The sequence below is a fragment of the Candida margitis genome, assembly GCF_024628925.1.
Source record: "Candida margitis strain CBS 14175 chromosome Unknown scaffold5, whole genome shotgun sequence".
Taxonomy (NCBI): Eukaryota; Fungi; Ascomycota; class Pichiomycetes; order Serinales; family Debaryomycetaceae; genus Lodderomyces; species Lodderomyces margitis.
In genome coordinates, this window is record NW_026261914.1 from 299,192 (window position 1) to 322,816 (window position 23,625).

The following is a 23,625-nucleotide window of genomic DNA, read 5'->3' on the forward strand; positions in this document are numbered from 1 at the left end:
CAAGAGCTTTTATTTTGGGTTTGCGATATGCCTTTTTAGAAAAATCACGTATTAATGACTATTTGAACAAAAGAAATCTTCTTATCGTTGGGGTTTGACAATTTTTTTATGGGGAAAATGAAAATTGATGAGAAAATAATACTAAACAACAAAAGTAAAGCAGAGAAAAAAAAATCAAAAAAAGGATTTTTACATTTTGATAGAGAAGCGTATTTGAAAAAGGACATAGGATCTTGACCATTCGGTAATGCGCCGATGATTACTTTGAATAGCAGTCTGATAAGAAAATAAAATCACAATTGCTATGAAAAAAAAATAAATGGAAAAAACAACAACATACAATGAAAGATTGCAACAATCGTAAGTTGACAGGTTCACTTGTTGCAACCCATTTGCAAAATATGTTGTTGTAGTAAATTCTGTCTGTTAAAGTCTTACGACACCTCTTCCATCATCCCCATTTAAAACTTTTGAAAATTGTCTCTGTCAGTAGAATTGTGTAGGCCAAAAAAAAAAAAGAAATTAAAACACGGCAAAACGTACATTAATTTCAGTTGTCGGCGTCTAAGCCTAAATTAATGGTTGGTTGTATTGATAATGTCGTTTGCTTGCATGGTAAAGGCTTTAGTTCGCTAGCGATACTGCTGTTCAACTACAGTGCTACTACTACTGCCAATTTCTTAGTTTGTGTACGTAGTAAGAGGCGAAGTTTTGCAACAAAGAGATGGTTCTTGTTGCATGTCGCTTATTCTTTTTGACATCGACACTACTTCGGAGAATAAATTCCGGCTATATTTAGCGTTTCTTGCAACACGGTATTTTACAGGTTGAGGAGTATGGGAAGAGTTACTTGAGCATTTCGTAGGTGGTAAAAGCAATAAACTAGGAACTGTCAGAAGCCACATACGGGGAGATAAAATTGGTGTAGTTCACCAGAGAACGAAACTATTCCGAGAAGTATTCCTTTAGCCTGCAATCTTACTGAGTGTTTACTTGAAACCACTCCAAGCTTATTTTCAACTTCCTTCGTGTGAAATGCTTCTAAAACCCATCTAGGTCTTCTAGCTGCGTGCTGGAGTAACACCATCTATTGAATTATGGAAAGATAAACTGATTCTCGCTTGTAATTGTCCTGTCTAGCTACACTTTTAGTCACTACCTAACAACATGAAATGGTGAAACTATAAGCTTTAATCCGGTGAGTTTTGAGAAATGATCTGTTCTGTAAACTAAAACTATTGTATAAATTAAAATGCAAATAAACGAATTTATGCACTCAACTGCCATTACTTTTAAAAAAATGCCATATTCACGATCGACTGATCTTTATGCGATGCGAGTGACACTGTAACGGGACATCGATTAGTACATTGTGGGTAGCAGTTCAGCACATAGTGTAGAGGTCACCAGCAAACGCTTTTGCTACATGAACAGTAGTACGTGGGGGAATGTAAAACTTGTCCACACGGCAATGGTGAATTCAATATGCCTTGAAAGGTCTTTCCAGATTTTACAAAAAGTTGAGCTCAATCTGTCAGATTACTTTAGTTTTACAAACTTTCAATAGTGTGTGCTTATCGAGCTGACATCATCTGTGGAAAGGCAGGGTTAGGCTCAAATCGAGTTTCAGCTCCATGTGTTGTAATTGGGGTTACGAGCTTTTGCCTTTTTCCTTTTTTTTTCTATCGCTTTTGGAATCACGATTATGTGATACAATTCATGCGTCAAGTACTAAACAGAGTATCCACTCTGGTCAGTCCGCATCGAGGCTAACAACAAAATTCTTGTGCCAGTTGATTTGATAACAAGGAAACGAAAGTTCTTTTTAAAAAAAAAGCGCATGCAAAAGTGGGGGTTCCAGTACAGAAATTTTCATTAACATACAAAGATAGTGGAAAGAGCTGAACAGCTTCCCTTATAAATTGCTCTTGCTTGTCTTTGTCAGCAGCAGCCAATGTAACACATTAACACGCCTAGTATCACAATTATGACCGACCTTTCAACTGCTAAAGCCAAGGCGAACTCACCTAAAAGGTTGGTAGGCGCTACTTTGAACTTACAGAACCAAATGCACTTACATATACGGACTACACTTCTGTTTAAGCTAAGGCGTTGCTCTGAAAATAACCAAGTGGGTTTCTTTTCTCCAACCATAGCATAGAATGAGCCACATGCATACGATTCAACATAAGCGCCTGGGTTGTTGCCTGTTGGAAAGGCGACCCCACCCACTAATCACCGATTTCTTTTTGTAACCAGTTGCCGTTACCAGGTACAATTTTTATACAAATCAAAAGCAATTATAAGACACTTTTTTCTCCGCAACTCTCTCAACTGTATAATAGCTCCGATGACGGCTTGTAAGACAAAGTGGTGTGTATTTCCCACATAACGAAAAACTATTATTAGAATCCGGTTCCCCCACAAAAAATAAAATAAAATAAAAATGGAATTTCTGCATAGCATATGGAATTAGTCAGGGGACATATCGCGTAAACTTGAAAAAAAGAAGCAAACTTCAATTGTTGGGTATAGTGACTACTCACATGAACGGAAATGTGGTTATCATCAAAAGACATTCAACGGTTGGGGGACATGATGCCGTATGACACCACTCACATATCTAATAGCAACTGTTGTCGAAACTTGTAGCATGCCTATTCTCTAAATCAAAGTACACACAAAGCGAAAAAAATACAACATAATACTTCTTCACATAACTGATATCCACAAATTCAAAGTGATACTAAACATCATTTCTATTTAAAACAGATACAAAATTAACACCCTGTAAATGAAGCTGAAATATAGTTTTCGGCTGTGTAATTCTCTCAACCGATTTTGGAATCGAAAGAAGAGCATATCGGCGACAGATGACAAAGGCAACTCTTTAAGACATCAATTGAAAGAGCCTATGCAAATACGTGTCCTCCTCCCCACTATCTCTCAACACATAGTCAGATACGTGCAGTAAGATCTTGCTCGTCGTTGGAAATCGGTCCGGATATAAGGGCTACAATTACAATCCTGCTTTGCTTGTCTCCCCTAATGAGGGTAGAAATCAATCTCCCAATAAAAGACCCTCATAGACCACAAGCCAATACTAGCAATTGAGAATACCCAGAAAAGGGTTATTTTTTGTTGAGTAATTTTCCAAATATGGGAGGCGTTTTAATCACCCAGGGAAATTAGGATGTACAAAACAATAGCTATTGTTTTTTATTTCTTTTTTTTAGAATGCGTCTCCCCCAAACCCGAAGGGATTGAAGCAAACCCAGTGATTTGCAAAGGAAGACCCACACTACAACAAAAGTAATTTATATATGTCTAAATGTTTTGCCCAACAAACTAAACAAATCCATTTCTTTTGGCTGTAAAAATATTTCCACTCTTGCTGTTTCTAGAAACAAACGTTTGATGACAAACTCCGCGGATACTACCACCGTCCAATTTCTCTCTCCCTCGCATTAGATAATAATTGTGGTCCTTTGTCACTTGTAGGACACAAAACACAAATCATTGCCCTTATTGTCCTTTATTGTTCTCCAGAGCGCTTATTACTCTATTCATCTCAGAAGATGTTACTCCCTTTTGCATTTCCGTAGTCTTTATTGCTAAAATTATTGTATGAATAGTTTGTCATTACAAAAGAAGAAATGGTTTGTTAGTTGCAGGGTGGACAAGTTACAGAAATGTCACGTGTATTTACGAAATTAAGGCAACTTATGCGATTCGGAAACTTCCCTTGGTTTTTGTCATCGTTTTCCAAATTATAATAAAATCAGTCCTATTGTTCTTATGCAGTATCATTACTCAGAAATGTTGGTGACGTTGTTGTGTGTCTATGCAATTGTATTCTCTCAGCTATTGTTTAATTTTGACAATAGGTACACGTCCTTTCTTTTTACACACACATTTTCACGGAGTTCTGAACACAAAGCTGAAAACAATAATATGTATTAATTATTATGCGTTAAAAAATAAAAAATAAAAATAAAAAATAAATTAATTTTATTTTATGTGTTTCGTCATTTTGTAATTCGTTAAAGTTGAATTATAAACAAACAAGACAAAAATGTCAACATATGAATTACTTAATACAGCGATGCATGCGCTTTGAATGCAATCAAACTAACCATTTTAAACCAGGCTTTGCCTTGTTTGCTCTTACATTACTTTGTTGTGGTTAGGATTTGTGTATTTTTGGTTGTACCTGGTAACAGCATTGCTGTCCTATTTTCAAATTGGGCAAATAGGCAATATGGCAATTTGGACGGATAAACACACACACACATACACATACACACACACACACACACATACACACACACACACACACATACACACACACACACACACACACACACACATTTGATATCTGCTTGTCCATATTTTACTTGGTCATTGCGTAATACGTCAAAAGTATTACCAAATATCAGCAATGTTATGTTTAGGGTTTAATGCGTACTTATTTTTCCTTGTCCATGTTATGTATTTTACTTTCTGCAATATTGACAGCAGTAAAAAGGTTATATGCAACAGCAAAAAAAATAAAAATATAATGCCAACGCCAAAACTTTAATTTCGCCGTTTAATCTAATTTGCAAAAGTTAATGAGTGACAGGCTGAAAGTTACTGAAAAGAAAAGATGGTTGTCTTGTATTTAACTATTGAATAGCACATTCCATGTCTTCGCTTTGTTTGAAACAAGGCGTACAGCGTCCCATTTTGACAGCGATGCCGGCATCCTTCTCCTTCGTCCCATCGCATATACCAAGTAATGGCATCAGGTGTATGTCGTTCCTTCACCTTTCATCGGGTGCTTCACAACTGTGATTCTCAAGGTTGATGAGTATGTAGATTTGATACAGCACCAACTGGCAAGTCTAAACTTGTATCTCTGATCCTTTTCCTCGGTTGCAAATTCGACAAATTCTCATATCCCAAACAAACTTTCTTCAGGCGCTCACAATTGAAGCACGATGGCTTCCTCTCGTCACATTTTATCCTTCTTTTTCTGCAAGTTAGACAGCCCGTTCTTGTTCTTCGCTTGATAATCTTACGTTTGTTGACTAGTGCATTGTTCTCGTCGGCATAGGGCACGCCGTAGGCATACATAGGTGGCCCAATTAATGTTCCTGGAGGCTGTGATCGATGTGGATCGTACGATATTTGATCCTGAACGCAAGGCTGGGGCTGGAATGGCGGAACTTGAGAATGTACTGCTTGTGGAGGTATTGGATGAGCAAATGCTTGTACTTGTTGAAGTGGGGCAGTTGGTGGAAGTGGTATCTGCTGCGGTTGTTGAACAATGTAGTATCCAGGACCAGCAACCACGGCACCTTGGTGATGCGCTGGCTGCATGGGTTGTGTAGGTGGTTGCTGTGGAGGTGGTGGCGTAGTATGAGCCTGTATCAAAGTAGGTTGTTGAGGATGCTGTGCATAATGCTGCTCTTGAGTTTGTCCTACCTGTCCCGGCACACTATCCTGTGGCAGTGCAGTGTGATGATGATAATAATAATGCTGATACGTAGGAGTAGTTGTGCTTGTTGGTGCACTTCTGGACATTTGAAAACCGTGGCTTACATGCAACGGTGGTGCCGGTGGTACATTAATACGCTGCGGAACAACAGGAATATTGACATTGTCTGAGAAAACTCCTTGTGACTGAGGGTTATGTGTGGGGGAGACTGTAGTTGATTTAGACTGGATGTGAGGTAGCGACTGTTGTTGCTGTACTGATGGTGGTTGCTTCAGCAAATTCGCAGGAGACTTGGTGTACATTTGTAACGGTTGAAGAGCATCCGAACTTCCTATTGGTGAGCCAACCGGTGGCCGTACATTGTTTGACTTCTGGTGCTCTCCGCATTGTTGTTGGTTAGGGTGCTGATACTGATTCTGCTGCAGCTGCGGCTGCAGTTGCAGTTGCAGCTCAGGTTGAAATGTAAAAGGTTGATTGGACAAGTAATTTCCCGAACTAGAACGTTGAAGAGCTAGCACAACACCTGGGTTATTGCATGGTCCATGGATTGTAGACTCCGTCAGCCTTCGCGAAGATGGTGGCGATTCCAAACTATGCGTACTCCCGCTGATGTTATTGTTGTTGTTGCTGTTATTGTCATTGCGTGAAATTAAGGAATAAGAAATACTCGGTAGATGAACTGAAGAACGCGGTGATGTTTCGAGTGAATTTGCTTTGCTGCTTGTCGTTAAAATGGTGTTTGAAATTGACGGTAGTCTTTGTTGTCTTGCTTGATCGGTGGATTGTCTTCTATACCCATCGTTTGAAATGGCAGTCGATGAAATGGAGGTAGTCGAGTCCTTCCTGTGACTGTGGTCATGATATGAACTTGAATGGGGATAAGTCTGTATTGCTGTGCCAGTTGCTGATTCGACCCTAGTTGAACCTATTAATTCGGATACGGAAGGTAGTTGGGTCATCTGGTGGTGTTCATTAAGCTGAAATTTCTATACCGGGGAGACTTTTCCTTTAACAATTAAAGTACCAATGGATATAACGGCTCGTTGTGTGAAATAAACACGCTGGGGCGAACTATTTCGGTCTATTGATTCTGCACAGTCAACCTTAGTTCTCTGGGAAACTGGATCGACGGATGAAAAACTTAGATTGTGTATCTAGCTGTGTGTGTGTGGGGAAGGGGGGGTATGTAAATGTTGGTGTATGAGATCTGTAAATCTGGGGATCTGTGGTAGAAATATCGCAATTCGTTGTAACTTCTTAAAACAAAGGTATAATATAAAAATGGATTAAAAATAAAAAAAATATAAATCAAAGTTATACCAAAATTATAGGTGCTTGTTCAGAAAGGGACGTGAATGGAAGATATGGCACTCGGTGACGGATTAAATATTGGAAAACAAGGATTTGGACTTTCCTTTTCTTTTTTCTATTTTTGAGCGTCAGCTGTTTTGCAGGGAAATAGATCTAAATATATATATATATTTATATACCTGGGTACCTGTTTAACTTTGAATTTAACAAGTTGCACAGACAGGAACGAAAACAAAATGTTAATTTTTACAATTTGTACTCTATTTTATTTCTTTTTGGCTTAAAAGAAAAAGATTACAAAGAGGAAGTGATAGTGATTTATGCAAGTGCTCAATAGGCCACACAATGAAACCATCATCAGGAGTCACAGAAAATGCTTTACTATTTTTTAAACGCTGAAATAAGAAAAAAAAGAAAGAAAAGTAGAAAATGGTTATACCATAATTGCACGTTGTACTTATTGTCTCTTTAAATAAAATTTATGGAAATTTGCATAATTTTTAGTTTGAGTTACAAAAGATATGAAAAGAAGAACAGATTATGATGTTATTTACAAACAGTTACAAACTGTAAAATTGTAAAACTCGGAAAAAGAAAATTAAAAAATAAAAAAAAAAATAAAAATGAAATATTTTATTTTTTAAAGTTTTTAAACATTTTTAAATTTATTTATTTTATTTTTCATTTTTTGTCTTTAAATTCCGCTTTTCGCTCAGTTTTTTTTTTTTTTTCAATCATTCTCATTTCTAACTCCAAGGAGCATTACACAATAACCTTAAATAAGAAATAAAATAAAGCAATCAAACATCTTCTTCTCATCACCTGCCAACCAACACAAAATTAAAAGTCTAAAATTGCAAACACTTCAACAATTGTTTTTTCTTTTCTTGCGTTCTTTCTGGCGCTTAGTTTGAAGTATTTTCTTTGTCGCATCGCTACTTACAAACGCTTATTGTCGGTTTCATGTGGGAATAGCGATCTAGAACCAATGCAGAAATGCAACAAAAAGTTAACATCAATGCATGATGTAAATGGGCCAACAACTTAGACGCAAAAGATCAAATTTCTAAAAATAAATAGGGGGACCGAAAGCAAAGAAGTCGAAAAAGAAGCAAAGAAATCTGATTGTAAAAACAGCTGGCAGAACGCGGAGGTCAGTGCTTAGCTCTAGCACTGCTGCTCGGACGGTTAGTCTCACAATTCTGTCGTTACGAGTTTGATATGGAACTGTGGATTTCAACCATACGTCTAGACATTTCGCAAACAATATGTCGAAATTTATTTTTCTCTCTTTCTTACGCTGACACAAATCAGTATCTGCAATCGATAGGAAAACCATATAGTTTAGTTGCAGTTCCGAGTCGACCTGCAAAAGCGTTAAATATATGCAAGCGCGAACAAGCCCGAATAAGCCCGAATAAGCCCGAATAATACTGGAGCAAACAGTGCAGGGTTTAAACTTGGATCTACCTATTTTAAGCGAGCTTTGGGAAGGTCATGTGTCTTGCAATCCTAGCCATTGTCTGAAACCAAATTTAATTAGCCCCAAATTAAAACAAAAAGGACGGTATCCGTGGAGAGTATATTTTTGAAAGTCCCAGGTGAAACATACCCTCGGTGTTCTGGTGTAATAGTTGTGTGGCTATGAGACATGCCATGAACTCTGCTTCAGTACGTCGGGTATATTTAGTAATACGCACGACTAAATGGCCGAGGTATCGCATCTAATTTTTACGCCTTGAGCCCACATATGGATACTGACTTGACTTTGCTAGACCTAGAAGAGACAAGTATTGCCACAGATACAGCCACACACAACTCCATTCTGTTTCTTGTCCTATCTTGTCCAGTTTCTACTGCTTTTGCTTTTGCTTGTTGTGCTCTTCGGTTATTCTCCTTATTATCATAACCATTTTCAGTTTTAGATTTTCGGTAAAACAGAACGTGCATGCACAGTGTATTGTCTCATGAGATTCTGAAGGCATCAAAGAAATCGATTTAAAATTCTTGACACAAAAGTACGACAGGTTGATCAAATCGACGATTTACACCGGTCTGAGACTAATTCGTTCTACGATCCAGCCTAATCGATCTTTTCGAACCTTCTACGTAATTTCTAATCACAATTGGAGCCACCTTTGTGAGCGCCTTCTATATATTTTTTTTCGTTGTCTCGTATCATAAGGCAATGTTCACAGACCGAGACAATGCAGAAAGAAAAAGAAAAGACACTCTCATATGATTTATTCTCGAATTTGTTGAGTCCCAGTTTTTGTGTGACAGACAGGTGTAGGCATTGTACATCTAAGCGCATAACATCTCAAGGGTAAAACAAAGGAAATGGCAAATCTTCTTGTGAGGGGGGTGAAAGAGATTGATCTCATTTGTAAAACAATGAAAAGTGGAGTTGCTATTTGCAAAGTTAATATTCACACCCTTACATGTGATTACAAGTTGTCAGCCCAACCCTTAAGCTTTTCTTATTGTGGATCCCGTAGGCTTGACTCTGTCTAAATTGCTTGAAACTAAAAAAAAAAAGACAAGCAAAAAGGCTAAACAATTGGCGTGTGAAAACTTTCTTTCCCGGAATGGAACAGAGAAGCTTAAACTGAAACATTAAAAATTATCAGCAACAAAAAAATAAAAATTCTGAAACAAAATAACACCTTGTGCATGAGGTACAAAGGAACAGAGCAGAACAGTCTGTTTTTTTTGTTTATTTTTATTTTTAATTTTAATTTTATTTTTATTTTTATTTTTATTTTTATTTTTATTTTCTAACTTTAAATATACTTTTCCAAAAAGCCTGTATAGAGAGACAGAGAGATATTGTAATTTTCCACAAAGATATGTCTTCAGTGTTATATTTACTTTTTCAACTTCTGAATGAATTTCCACATACCCCTCTTCCTTGTTTGTTCTTTTTTTTATTAAACCCAAGTTGTGGATAACTTTGTCTTTATACTCTTTGCTCCAGGATAGTTGAGAGGAAGTGCTACCTACTCTAACAAAGAGAGGGGGGAGAGAAAGACCAAGACTATATTTATCTCCGGCTTTTACCAGCTTTGTAATCTCTACCCTACCAAGAAATCTACAAACACGTAAATGCAACAGGTTTTGCACCAGGATTGTGTCTCCCTTGAAATGAGAAAAATAATAAATAGGGAGATACGCAGTACCCAGGATCGCTTGCACTTGAACTACCTAGGCTATGGTTAAACGAAGCCTACATTTAGCGACTGACTCATTTTTTAACCCTTTTGCTTCTATTCAAGCTTCTGCTGATCAAAGAAGGAAAGTAACAAAATACAGGCTAAATGAAGTGGTTACGGCGTTCTGACTTTTGATTGTTTTCCTTTTTTATCTTTATTTTTTTGTCTTCTTTATCTTTTTTTGTTTTGTTTTATGTTTTCTTGCGCATTTGAAAAGCGGAGTTAATAAATGAAAGTTGGAAATTTCTCGTAAATCTCCACTTGTCTACTTGTCCACCCCATATTTCTATGTAATTAAAGTTCGGGACCATCAGCATCGATGGAGCCCCCATCTATGTTCCATAAAATGACGCTTTGAGCTCATTTGCTGATGACATATTCTTAGAGAAGGGGGGATAGTGGATGCGATAAACAATAATACTTTAAATTAACTAGCTTTTTCTTTGTTGGTCTTTTGCACAGAAATTTGGTTAAAAACGTTGCTGGGGTAATTTTAACCCATCAATAGAACAAAATATATATTTTATTCGACTTCTTCGTCCTAAGATAGAGATACTTCCTCTGAGGAGCTTCCCAAGGTCACCAACTACAACATCCAACACTGTTCTTGTCTCCGTAGTGTGCAAATTGTTTTCACCCAAACTTCCATTTGTAACTGGTAACTAGCCTACTTGGAACACAAACGTATGTAAACTTACGCCAACGTTTGTCCTAAAGTGAAATAATCAATGAGCTACAAGTTTTACCGAAATAAGTCGATAATCCATTGTGCATCAATTTATTTCAAGCCACAAAACATGCAAATTAAACTAGCAGAAATTAATTAATTCCGCTAAGTCCGCCGCTTTTGCTGACACAAGAAAGACACAATAGAGAACACACGTCACCTTCTTAGTCTCCACGAGGTGTTTGTAACAAGCACCATTTGATACTTGTTTGTGAGAGGAAATAAAAATATACCTTTGCTGAAATTCAGGTTTTGCTTATGCAACCTAAACGTTCATGACGTTTCTCTGTTGCAGCCACACTAACCCAAATTATCATAACCATACCACCAGGGACAGGAATTTCGAGGCTTAATTTTAAAGTTTACCCTTGCAAAAGCTTAATACTTACTTCACTAACCCCGTTTTAAATGCTTTTCCCAACTGGGAATTACTGAAAAAAAGCTCGTTTGGTTATTTTCTAATTATGGTAGCAAGCCTTGTTTTTGTTATTTTTAACCCAGCCTTCCACAAATCCAGGTATGGGTGCTCTTTTATTGTTTTTTTATTTTTGGTGTTTTTTTCTTCTTCTACTTTTTGTTCGACGTAAAGGTTCAGTATCACTTTAGGAGTATACTTTGCACCGCCTACATATTCTTTGAACCACACCGAAAGAATGAAATATTAGCGATGATACAATTTGTTCGTACCTGAACATAAAGAAAATAAAGTTTAAACAATAAAAGCATTCGGAATGTAGTTTCATAGCCTGCAAACACGCAACCAATACTCCGTTACATCATAGTCCTTGCATGGAAGCATGTTGTTTCGTTTGCATAGATCTCGATCCACAAAACGCACAAAGAATATTGAAAGTAAAAGATCCATTTTTCGTATTTTCCCAAACACATTGCTCCCACGTTCCACCAAACACTGTTCCATTAAAGGAGAGCACTCCCATATGAAAAGCTGAAGACTTGAAGTTGCTGATTTGGGATTGCTTGTAACCCATTAACCTCACCTTGTAAACAGCATTTGAGTGACGAAGTGCGAATTTCTTTCAGTCACATGCTACACATTTCAACTCGTATGCGAGGCTTTATCAAAATAGTATAGCACTGGCAAGTCTCTCCCGATCTCCCCCACCCATATGCTTGTTTCGAAAGAACCTGAGTTTTGTAACCAACTATACTATGTATGTGGTCGTTTCAGGTGACATTGTATCCCGCTGCTACATGATGGTTGTGTGTCAACTGGGGTTTTTTCCAATCCTTCACTGAATCCCATTTTGAGCTTTGTACTCTGAAATCTAGTCGCTGGTGCATATACGATCATCGGGGTTACAATCTTGACAAAGTTCAGCAATGTCACGCCAAGAATTGACGACGAAGGGAGAGGGGGAGTACAGCTTGCTAGGTTGTGTTTCCACTCTATCAAGAGTACACCATACTAAGGTAAGAAGCAAAACAACACTACCTTTACATTAGTTAGTTAGGGTAGAGTTCTGCACGAGGGTGAAAGCCTATGCGTGACCCCGATCTAAGAAAATCTCCTCACAAGATGAAATTCGGCTGAAATTTTAAGGCTTGCTGATCTTCACAGATCAAGTGGTCTCCCTAATGCATAATATCTAAAGTTGAAATACTCTCGACATGTGTCATCTTGTGTCATTGGCTGACTGTCTGTCAACAAAATAACAAGTGTTGCTTCTTCGTTTAAGGAATTTTAGTTGATGGAGACGACAGGAGAGACTGTTCGACTAGAGTTTTTAAAAACAATAGTAAGAAATATGCTACATTAAAGTGAGATTGGTAATCAATTGTTAGTTGAGTTTAACCTGAAATTTGAAAGTGAAGTAAAACAAAAAGAAAATAAAAACAAATTAAAAATTAAAAATAACAAAAAATATATATATGACAAAAACGAAGAAAAACATATTGTGTTCCCAAAGAGGAACAATTAGACAAAATTTAAAAAAGTAGTCACTTCTTCACACAAACCAACAAAGAAACGTCGAAGGTACTGCATCACTTTGAACGATCTTGCAGTTACGGTAAATTCTGGCGGGATCTTGCATATGGAGGAGCAAAGGTAAACAATTAAAAGAATAAAAAGAAAGCATAAAAAAGAAATTAGCTTTGTATTTTTAGCAATTAATAAACATTGCTTATTTCAGATTATAATCTATACTTGAAAGGAATAGGAGTCAGGAGTCAGTTGGCGTATTCTCTTGCCGATTCAATGTGTGCGTGCCGAGATAACTCCATAGTTTACTAGAAGGGCTGCAGGTAAGATGCCACTATTTTCCACATTATACTTATCTTCCGGAAAGGGAAACAAAAAGAAAAGATTGGAGCGAATTTTATTCCGGGTTCAGGTGGTGTAGTTTTGTGCAATTGTATGTTATACGTGGAACAGCAAAGTCCGCTGCAGGAATATAGCGTTCTGGGCTTTGCTTCTTAGCTTGTACTTTGCACAAAAATTGGACCCCCTCGCAAACCACTACAAGGTTTGAATCACAATTTACATACTCGCCCCAAAGCCAAAAAATACGAGATCTTTGTCGTAAGAGTTCATTTGACTAACGCGGGACCTAGAACCAACCATTGGCTGTCCCTCAAGAACAGCGGTCGCGCAAGGTCTACAAGAGTTGTTTGACCCCACAATTCTCAACAGCCAGGCGCTAGTTTCTTGTGTGTTTACTCGTTTCCAAAAGGCTTGATTAGGACAACCAAAATAGACTAATGTTTACAACTATAGCTTGTACTCAATTTTAGTCATAACCACAGAATTGGTGACATTGAACTTTGTAAAGTACAGTAGCAACAACAATAGGATGATCATAATTCCGAAAAGGCGAAATAGTGCGTCTGTGAGTATTCATCGAATCTACGTCTGACTAAATCAACTGAGGACTTTTCTGTTCCCAACATACACACCCTTGGCACAATTAGTGTTTGCCCGACTTCTCCATTACGTGTAAGATTCGGACCTTGAAATCTCTCAAATTCCGTCTTTCCTTTGTAAAACCATGCATTTGAACGCCTTGAGTTTTACAAAGTGCACAAAAATTTCAAATCGGATCGTCCAAGACCTAGCCCAGCATACATCTAAACTTTCGGAACAATGCGCGGTACAACCCAGTAGTCATACCACACTTACTCCATGAAAAATAAAAAAATAAGAGTGAAAACAATAGATGCTTGCTTTCAAGCGTGTTTAAACAATTAAAAAAGTAGCCTCTCGGAACGATAAAGAATTATTGGAGAAGTAAAGGTAAGACGAGGAATACAATTTCCACATTCATTGTTAGTTGTTCTGCTCTCAAAATATAATGCCAGTCCGTAAGCACGTTTGGATGTTGTCCTAATGTATATAGTTTCGGTTTAGTCGGTTGAGCTGGGTGAGGCATATTCAAAACCCGCCACATTCCCCAGATTATGTACCTAGTGGATTGATGGGAATGGCGACCTGTTCCACTACCCTGTTGAGTGTGTAAAGGAGCTTCTAATATTAACAGGGTATCCATGAAGACGCAAGATACTCAAGGTGGGATGTCCCCGTTGTCAAGAATTTCTATGTCGCGTGAACCTTACGACACTTCTTTTGCACTATTAATTTTTTTTTAACGTGCGATGCAGAGATGAGGTAAGAGACATAACTCCATTCTTCACAATTAAAGTTTAAGACAGCATGTTGGACGAAGAAGATATCAATATAGCAAACTCACTTGCTGCCTTATCTGATGATGAATTGAGTACCAATGAATCAGATGGAGGAGAATTCCAAGATGAGATACTTTCACTGGATAATGAAGAATCCAATGCACCACCAAAAAAAAAGGTTAAAAAGAATAACCACGAGGCATTCCCCGTTAGCAATGCGTCTGGCGATGAAAACGAGGATGAAGAGGATGACAAGATGTTGACGTCTTTCTTTACTACCAATAACCCCACAGCAAAGAAAGCAAAAGCAGGTTCATTCGCATCGTTTGGATTTTCAAAATTTCTACTTGCGAATATTTCGAAAAAGGGTTATAAACAGCCAACACCCATCCAAAGAAAGTCCATCCCGTTGATTATTGATAATAGGGATGTTGTTGGAATGGCAAGAACGGGTTCAGGAAAAACGGCGGCATTTGTTTTGCCCCTTATTGAGAAGTTGAAACTGCGTAGTCTTGCTGGGGTACGGGCTGTCATTCTATCCCCTTCAAGAGAGTTGGCATTACAGACTTATAAACAAGTCAAGGAATTTAGTCGCGGAACTGACTTGCAATCAATCGTTTTGATTGGTGGTGATTCATTGGAGGAAGACTTTGGCAAGATGGTAAGCAAGCCCGATGTCATAGTATGTACCCCTGGTAGATTTTTGCACTTGAAGGTTGAAATGCAGTATGACTTGTCTACAGTCCAGTATATTGTGTTTGATGAGGCTGATAGGTTGTTTGAAATGGGATTTGCCGAACAATTAAACGAATTATTGCTAGCATTGCCACCAAATAGGCAGTCGCTACTTTTTTCGGCAACTTTGCCTAGAACTTTGGTGGATTTTGCAAAAGCCGGTTTAAGTAATCCAGTGTTGGTCCGTTTGGATGCAGAGTCAAAGATTTCTGAGAATTTGCAAATGGCGTACTTCACTACTAAACTTAATGAAAGGGAGGCAAACCTTTTATACATATTGCAAGAAGTCATCAAAATGCCCTTGGGTACACCGGGTGAGGTAAAGAAGCTTGTAGCAATGGACAAAAGGGAAGCAGAAGAGAGTGACGAGGATGACGACTCTGGGAAAAAGAAAAAGTACAAGTTCAAAAAGGAGAGAATGCCTTCAGCAAATCAACTTCCATCTGAGAAATCAACAATTGTCTTTGTACCGACAAAACATCATGTTGAATACGTTACCAAGCTTTTGAGAGATGCCGGTTACTTGGTGTCATATATTTACGGTACCTTGGATCAGCATGCGAGAAAGAACCAGTTGTACCAGTTCAAGATTGGCCTCACAAAGGTTTTGGTAGTTACTGATGTTGCTGCAAGAGGTATTGATATCCCAGTGTTGGCAAATGTGATCAACTTCACCTTGCCCGGATCATCCAAAATTTTCATTCATAGAGTGGGTAGAACAGCAAGAGCTGGTAACAAAGGTTGGGCATACTCGATTGTTAATGAAAAAGAGTTGCCATATTTACTAGACTTGGAGCTTTTCTTGGGAAAAAAGGTGTTGCTAACATCGATGTACGAGGCAAAATGTGACTTATTGAAAAAGAAACAAGGTGATTCATATATTCCACCACACGTTAACTACACGGAAAGGCTTGTTGTGGGATCAATACCGCGAGTGGACCTTGAAACGTTTCAGGAATTGTACGAGAATTTGCTAAAAAACAATTATGATATTAAAGTTTTGAAAGATGTGGCAGCAAAGGGAGAAAAATTGTATCACAGAACAAGACAATCGGCATCTCAAGAATCATTGAAAAGGAGTAAAGAGATTTTGGAAACCAATTCGTGGGACGATCAGCATTTACTTTTTGGAGAAAATTTGGAGAGAAAGAAGGAGGACTTCTTGGCCAAGTTGCAGAATAGGAATGTTAAGGAAACAGTGTTTGAAATAAGGAAAAAAGGTGTGAAAGAAAATGATAGTCTTGCCGAGTTTATGCACAAGAGAAGACGTCAGATTGCGCCCATTCAGCGTAAGGCGCAAGAGCGTCGTGAATTGTTGCATAAAGAAAGATTGGCAGGATTAAGTCACGGTATTGAAGAGGAGCTCTTAAAGACGGAGGACGAAAACAGTGGGTACGTGCAGCAGCAAGTGGATGACGATGAACTACAAAACACATTTGAAGATAGCGAACAATTGCAAAAAAAGAAATCGTCGCGTGATCCTCAGTTTTTCTTGAGCCATTATGCTCCTGCTTCAGTTATACAGGATCAGCAGTTATCTATTGCTTCTTCTTTTGCTAATGATGCTCAAGCAGCAGCTTTTGACTTGGATAATGACGATAAACTACAAGCCAACAAACAGGTCATGAAATGGGACAAAAAGAAAGGCAAGTACATCAACTCGCAATCCACAGACAAGAAATATATAATCAGTGAAAATGGAACAAAGATCCCTGCTTCTTTCAGATCAGGTAAGTTTGATGAATGGAAGAAACAAAGGAACCTTAAGCATACCACGTCTGTTGATGGTGTTGGAGAGAACAACCACAAGTTCAAACACAAGAAACAAAGCACGCCAAAATTGCCTGATAAATATAGAGATGATTATCATAAGCAAAAGAAAAAGGTTGAAAAGGCACTTGATTCAGGTTTGAGAGTGAAGGGATACAACAAGCCAGGGCAACAACAAGAGTTGAGGTCTACAGAACAAATTAGAAAAGCAAGAGCACAAAAGGAACAAAGAAGAGCTAAAAACGCTCGTCCTAGTAAGAGAAAATAGCTGTCAAATCGGGAATAACATTAGGCTATATTTTAGTATACACCAATTGATTTAATATCTCCTTCCGCCTCTTTGGTAAGGGTGAAAACCACCGCGACCTCTCCTGTAACCACCTCTTCCTCTGAAATTAGATGGACCGTTGGGTCTCTTTGGGCCACGAGGAATATTTGGCCTAGCTGAATATCCACCTTCGTCTCCAGCTGGCGGAGAGCCAGAGGCTGATTTTCCTGTACCAGCAGCACCTGACTCCTCCATATCTGGCTCATCCGCTTGTTGCTGTGGGTTAAGGGGTTGTGCAGGCTGGGAATCTGGCGAGCCTCCTTGTTGTTGAGCCTGAGCTTGCTGAAACATATACCATTGGTACCACTGGTTCATAGCTGGATTCACAGCTGGATTCATTTGTGGATACATCTGTCCGTATTGTGCAGATCCGTATGGGTTATAGAACTGACCTTGCTGTTGTGCCTGTTGTTGTGCCTGCTGTTGTTGTTGCAACATCACTTGTTGATTATGTTGACCCCTTGGAGCAGCACGTTTTACTTCCATTGCCTTTCCTTTCAAGGTCAAGTACTTGTTGACACACACTTTATCCACGGCATCCGGAGAATCAAATGTAATAAACCCAAAACCTCTTGATCTTCCCGTATCCTTGTCAATCATCAACTGGCAATCGATGATAGTACCAAATTTGGAAAAGAAATCATTGAATTCATTCTCTGAGACCATTGGATCGATACCTCCAATGAAAATCTTACCAACCCTGTCCTGGTCTTCTCTTGAAATAGCACGTTTGGGATCAATTAACTTACCATCTAATATGTGGTCTTGCTTGATGACCACATCTACCGAGCTTGGATCTTTGAATGTTAAAAAGCCAAATCCTCTTGATCTTCCAGTCGCATTGTCTTTCATAATCGTGTAATCGGTGATTTCTCCAAATTTAGAAAAGTAATTCACCAATCCTTCTTCGGTTGTGTCCCAGTTGAGACCACCAATAAACATTTTACCGCTCTCCTTTCCTATTTCAGATGGAGTTTGTTTTGGTAGAGCAGGAACTCCAGTATTTGGAGGTGGGGGGATACCAGATGGCATTTGTCCTGGGATCTGGCCGGGAATTTGTCCCGGAATCTGGCCTTGCATTTGTGCCATGCTTGCAAATTGAGCAAATTGAGCGGGATCGTACGGAAATGCTGGCATTGGAGGTTGTCCCAGCTGTCCTGGTTGAGCTGTTGGGTTTGGCGGAGCTTGCTGGTCCTGTTGACTAGGTTGAACATCAGTTGATGCCTGGAGTGTTTCATTTACAGGAGGTGGAGGTGGAGGCACTGGTGCCGAATGTGATTGATCGTGGCCCTCTGTTTGATTACTGGCTTCGGTTGCTGAAGTCGTTGGTGTCACTGTAGATTGCACATCCTCCGACGCAGCACCTCGTTCAGTTTGAGTATCTTGCTGATCACCTGCTTTCTCTTTCGACCCAGACTCTGCTTGTACTTCCTTTTTGGAGCTTATGTTATCGTCGTCATACAAGTCCTCAAAGAGGGCTTCGTCATCATCTAAGTTTGACATTGGTCAAAATATAATCAAATGGGTTATAACTGTGTTTAGGTCAGGCTTTAAAAAGACTCTGTTACAAACTAAAACAATGATTATAGTGTTCTATATGCTTTGGGAAATCAGTATTTGTTATGTATATGCTTAGTTTATTGAGGCATAAACACACTATGTATAAGGTTACACAATATAGACTGCTCTTTGACGTTAATTCCTCAATCCAAATGAATTGAACAGCTGAATCTTCTTAAAGTATTTTCCTAATATATCACTAACGGCACTGATGCACGCAATTTCCTTGATGGATTTAGTTGTTGTAATATTTGAAGCCACCAGGAAAGTTGTATGTCGAGTGGAAAATTCCATCAAAGAGAAAATTTATTCGCCTACAGAGGGGGAGAAGAGGTTGGTAGCGTGGTGTGCAAGACCCAGCAAAGCTTTCTTGCACACTTGACAATTTGCCTATCTGAGGTAGCTAAGGAAACGTATGAAGCATGCGTGAGGATAGCCAAGCTATATGCCCAGAGAATTCCATTTCTCATTTAAACATCAGGGCCTCTACACATGGTTGTAAGCCGTTTGGATTCTTCTCGGTACTTTGAAATCCCATTGAAAAAAAATAAAAACCTTTCACCGTTGTTGCAAATCTCAATTTACAATGAAAAAGTACTTGATTTTACTTGCCCAGGTGTACCCAGAGTTTAGACTAGCGGAGCTTATCGCGCTTGCCGAATTGCATGGAATAGAAGTGGATTTGTCTCAGCATGACCCAACCAAACCGTTTCTCAAAGTTCAGTTAAAAGATGACAGCGATGCCCGCTCGCTTATACAGAGAGCCGTCTTATCAAAAGCCATATACGAGCTTTGGGGCGAAGGTGAAAGTTACGAGAGTCTCCATCAAAGTGTTAAGGACAACAGCAGGGACAAGTTTGACTTGTATAAGAAGTCGACCTTCAGGTTTGATTTTGAAAATTACAAAGGCAGACAAAACTCGAAAGCAAAAAGAGCCATCATAGAGTCATTTGGGTATCTAGAGTTTGAAGGTGCCGTTGACTTGAAGAACCCAGATGAGTGTTTTACAATACTTGAGGAATACGAGGTTTTTGGAATGGAAAAGGCGGACAAACCAAAGTACATCTGGTTCGGGCGTCTAGTTTCTTTAACTGAAAGAACCGCAAATAATGTGGTTGAAACGTACGACTTAAAAAAGAGGGGATATATTGGAACTACGTCTTTTGATGCCGAGTTGTCGTTGGTCACCTGTAATCTAGCACATATAAAGAGCGGGGGTACTGTGTATGACCCGTTTGCTGGAACGGGTTCTTTTCTAGTAACAGCTGCTCACTTTGGTGCTTTGACAATAGGCTCCGACATTGACGTGAGAATGCTTTCTGGTAACGGCTCTAAGCAAAACGTCAAGTCGAATTTCAAGGACTATGGCACATATGCCAACTATATTGATGTTTTTACCATGGATTTTACTCATAACGCATTAAGAAAAGGATTTGGTATAGATACAATTATATGTGACCCACCTTATGGAGTTAGAGAAGGACTTCGAGTGCTCGGGGCCAAAAATGAGGAAAAGGCAATGGGGAGAGAGAACAATGTTGTAGATGGTGAAATCGCCCATCTTAGACGAGATTTCGTTCCACCGAAGAAGCCGTATGAACTTTCAGATATGTTGAATGACCTCTTGCTGTTTGCCGGCGATAGATTGCCGGTGGGAGGGAAATTAGCATTTTGGATGCCCACAGCCAATGATGATTTTTCGGAAACCATTATACCACAACACGAGTGTCTCAAATTGCAATTCAATCTTGAGCAAGAATTTCACAAATGGTCGCGTAGGCTTCTTGTATATGTTAAAATGGATGAACTGTATGCAGGTGAAACTCGGAACGGTTTGAAAGAATTGAATATTAAGAACTTCCGGGAACGTTATTTCAGAGGATTTAGTGAAAAGAGTCGATAGCGAATAATTCGGGTCAATCATGTGAAGGGATTTTAAAGTTTTGGTAAGCGATAAAATTGTTGGTTAGAAGTATGCATTTACATAGATCTATATATATATGTGTGTATGGGAAAAGGGGAGCTTATTGTGTAATAAACAAACGAAAAACAAATAGATATCTGAGACTGAGTATGCGCTAACATATTCCTCCTCCTTTTCAAAACAACCAAGCACCATTGAATCAAGCACCAATTAGGGAGCATATGCACTTATGATGGTTTAAAGCAACACCTCACTACCAGAGGTGTATAAATAGACACCCTTTTTTTCCTTGTCTAAGCTGTACACCCCATTCTCTATCAAACTCAATATCAAAACTTCAATTTTCAATCATGACTCCACCAACTATGTTACAAACTGCTCCAGCTGAGACTTTTCACTTAGCACCCGCTGAAAAGCACCAAATAAACTTGAAATCCAATGCTGCAAATGGAGAGATTAAGTTTGCTGACTGGGAGAAATTCCAGTTCGCTCCAATTAGAGAATCGACTGTCTCCAGGGCAATGACCAAGAGGTACTTTGCTGACTTGGACAAATACACAGAGTCGGATGTTGTTATTGTTGGTGCCGGCTCTGCTGGTTTATCTGCTGCATACGTTTTGGCCAAGAACAGACCAGACTTGAAGATTGCAATTATCGAGGCATCTGTATCCCCAGGTGGTGGATGCTGGTTAGGTGGTCAGTTGTTCTCTGCTATGGTATTGAGAAAGCCTGCAGACCAATTCTTGGACAACTTAGGTGTTGCTTACGAAGATGAAGGTGATTATGTTGTCGTCAAACATGCTGCTTTGTTCATGTCGACCTTGCTTTCCAAAGTCTTGGAGTTTCCAAATGTCAAGTTATTCAACGCTACAGCTGTTGAGGATTTGATTACAAGACGTGATGATTCAACAGGTGAGTTGAGAATTGCTGGTGTTGTTACCAACTGGACATTGGTTGCATTGAACCACGACACTCAATCGTGTATGGATCCAAACACCATCAACTGTAACGTGGTTTTGTCTACCACTGGCCACGATGGTCCTTTTGGAGCCTTTTCTGCCAAGAGATTGGAAGAATTGGGTAAAGCTCCAAAGGATATCACTGCTGGGTTTAGAGCAAACAATCAAGAACAGCAAAAGCCAGTACAAACTAACTCTGCATCTGGATTTGAATTGGGAGGTATGAGAGGTCTTGACATGAACAAGGCAGAAGACGCCATTGTTAAAGGCACTAGAGAAATTGTACCAGGTTTGGTAATTGCCGGTATGGAATTGGCTGAAGTTGATGGCTCTAACAGAATGGGACCAACTTTCGGAGCCATGGCTCTCTCTGGTGTTAAAGCTGCAGAATCTGTATTGAATGCTGTTGACGTCAGACAAAAGCAAAACGAAACGTGCTACGGAGGCTTAAAAGCGTAAGTAACCCTTTTTAGTTTGGTTAGGTACTCGTGTGTATTTTAATTGACAATGTGTGTTTGATTGTTGAGAATTGTGGCAGTGTAGAAAGAAACAGTTTGACTTATTTTTGTTGCGGAAAGTCTCTTGTTTGAATTTTTTTACGCGATATTTGATGCAAAATCTTTGAATTCTACGAAAAAAAGAGATTCCTATCAATCAGCAAAGTCCATTCGTCTCTAAATCATGGCTGAGATTCTAAAGTATGTCAATATATTTAATCAAATAACCCATAAGAGAGATACTAACTAACTAAGACCTAAAAACACTAATGCTAGGGGCATCCCAGAGGCTCCATTCATTGAACTGGTGGATGCCGTTATCAAGGACCCGGAAAATGAGTTCCAACCAGTGATGTCGCAATTTCAACAACGTTTACAACAATATAAGTATATGGAGTTATCAAAGCAGCAGCAATTAGCCGACGTTAACCTAAAAATACCGGATATCGAAAAGAATTTGGAAGTTATAAACTATATTAGACAATCTAAAGCAACTGCGCTGGATGGAGGCGACGACGACGAGGAAACGGAAAACGAATTGACATTTAATTACGAGCTTAATGATACTTTGTATAACAAGGCAACTGTTGATGTGAAAAAGTTGGAGTCAGTGTTTTTGTGGTTAGGGGCCGAGGTCATGCTCGAATACCCGTTGGATGAGGCTGTTGCTCTTTTGAACGAAAGATTGAGTAGAAACCAGGAGCAAAAGGTGATTGTACAAGAGGATCTAGAATTCCTTAGAGAAAATATAACCACGATGGAAGTCAACACGGCAAGGTTGTATAATTGGGATGTCGAAAGAAGAAAGAAAGAACAAGCAAAGAATTAAATGAGTACATTACATATATATATGCAGTTCCCAATCTATGGGCTTAAGATCTGAATGTATCAAGAAACTGGCTCCCCAATGGTCGCACAGGGGTCTCAGCTCGTATTCTGCTCTCTTCTTGTCTAGCCTCATCCAAGAGCTCATCATTATCTTCAGGCTCTTCGCTCACATTTCGATCATGAAGCTCCTCGTTTGAAGTTGAGGTAGATACGGGTTGATAGCTACTTGTAAATCTCTGCTGTATGCTTTGCCATACATGCGCAATCATCTTGCGAGGATTAATAAACAATTGGAACAAGTCTTTGGGTAATAACCAGGATGTACCCATAGGAAGAAGCTCAAATGTGTATAACTTTCCAATTAATAAACCCACCGAACAGGGTATTATCGACTTGAATCCGTTGTTGAAGAAGAGCAATGTGTATAGTATGTGGACGGGGAATCTATTGCTCAAATTCAATTGCCGAGAAAACAGGCTAGTGTACTTGGTGTTGTCTTCAGTAGGACTAGGCTTCTTCAACATTATCTTGAAGTAATAGGATACTGGTATATTGGCTCCATAAGTGACATATAGGGATGAGATGATGCCTAGTGGGCCAGGAATAATCGTATTGAGTATAGTTGTGTGGTATTGAACGCTGTCCGCCTC

The 23,625-nt window shown here is 39.0% G+C and overlaps 6 protein-coding genes across 6 annotated transcripts; 3 read left to right on the forward strand and 3 right to left on the reverse strand. All coding sequences in view use genetic code 12, as the record gives it.

The window, feature by feature from the left end:
• Positions 1–4,839: 4,839 nt before the first annotated feature.
• On the reverse strand, positions 4,840–6,441 carry WOR2 (Zn(II)2Cys6 transcription factor WOR2; the record flags this gene model as incomplete). Its single annotated transcript, XM_051817663.1, has 1 exon — positions 4,840–6,441. The coding sequence occupies one exon, from the start codon at positions 6,439–6,441 to the stop codon at positions 4,840–4,842; it is 1,602 nt and encodes a 533-aa protein (XP_051669229.1).
• A 7,961-nt stretch (positions 6,442–14,402) lies between these two features.
• On the forward strand, positions 14,403–17,147 carry CANMA_005296 (putative ATP-dependent RNA helicase; the record flags this gene model as incomplete). Its single annotated transcript, XM_051817664.1, has 1 exon — positions 14,403–17,147. One exon carries the CDS (start codon positions 14,403–14,405, stop codon positions 17,145–17,147), a length of 2,745 nt encoding a protein of 914 aa, XP_051669230.1.
• Positions 17,148–17,198: 51 nt separating this feature from the next.
• CANMA_005297 (uncharacterized protein) lies at positions 17,199–18,710 on the reverse strand (the record flags this gene model as incomplete). The annotated part of the gene is made up of 1 exon (XM_051817665.1): positions 17,199–18,710. One exon carries the CDS (start codon positions 18,708–18,710, stop codon positions 17,199–17,201), a length of 1,512 nt encoding a protein of 503 aa, XP_051669231.1.
• A 643-nt stretch (positions 18,711–19,353) lies between these two features.
• On the forward strand, positions 19,354–20,670 carry CANMA_005298 (tRNA (guanine-N2-)-methyltransferase; the record flags this gene model as incomplete). Its single annotated transcript, XM_051817666.1, has 1 exon — positions 19,354–20,670. The coding sequence occupies one exon, from the start codon at positions 19,354–19,356 to the stop codon at positions 20,668–20,670; it is 1,317 nt and encodes a 438-aa protein (XP_051669232.1).
• A 371-nt stretch (positions 20,671–21,041) lies between these two features.
• CANMA_005299 (THI4) lies at positions 21,042–22,976 on the forward strand (the record flags this gene model as incomplete). The annotated part of the gene is made up of 2 exons (XM_051817667.1): positions 21,042–22,105; positions 22,424–22,976. The coding sequence occupies 2 exons, from the start codon at positions 21,042–21,044 to the stop codon at positions 22,974–22,976; spliced, it is 1,617 nt and encodes a 538-aa protein (XP_051669233.1).
• A 43-nt stretch (positions 22,977–23,019) lies between these two features.
• On the reverse strand, positions 23,020–23,499 carry CANMA_005300 (uncharacterized protein; the record flags this gene model as incomplete). Its single annotated transcript, XM_051817668.1, has 1 exon — positions 23,020–23,499. The coding sequence occupies one exon, from the start codon at positions 23,497–23,499 to the stop codon at positions 23,020–23,022; it is 480 nt and encodes a 159-aa protein (XP_051669234.1).
• Positions 23,500–23,625: the final 126 nt, after the last annotated feature.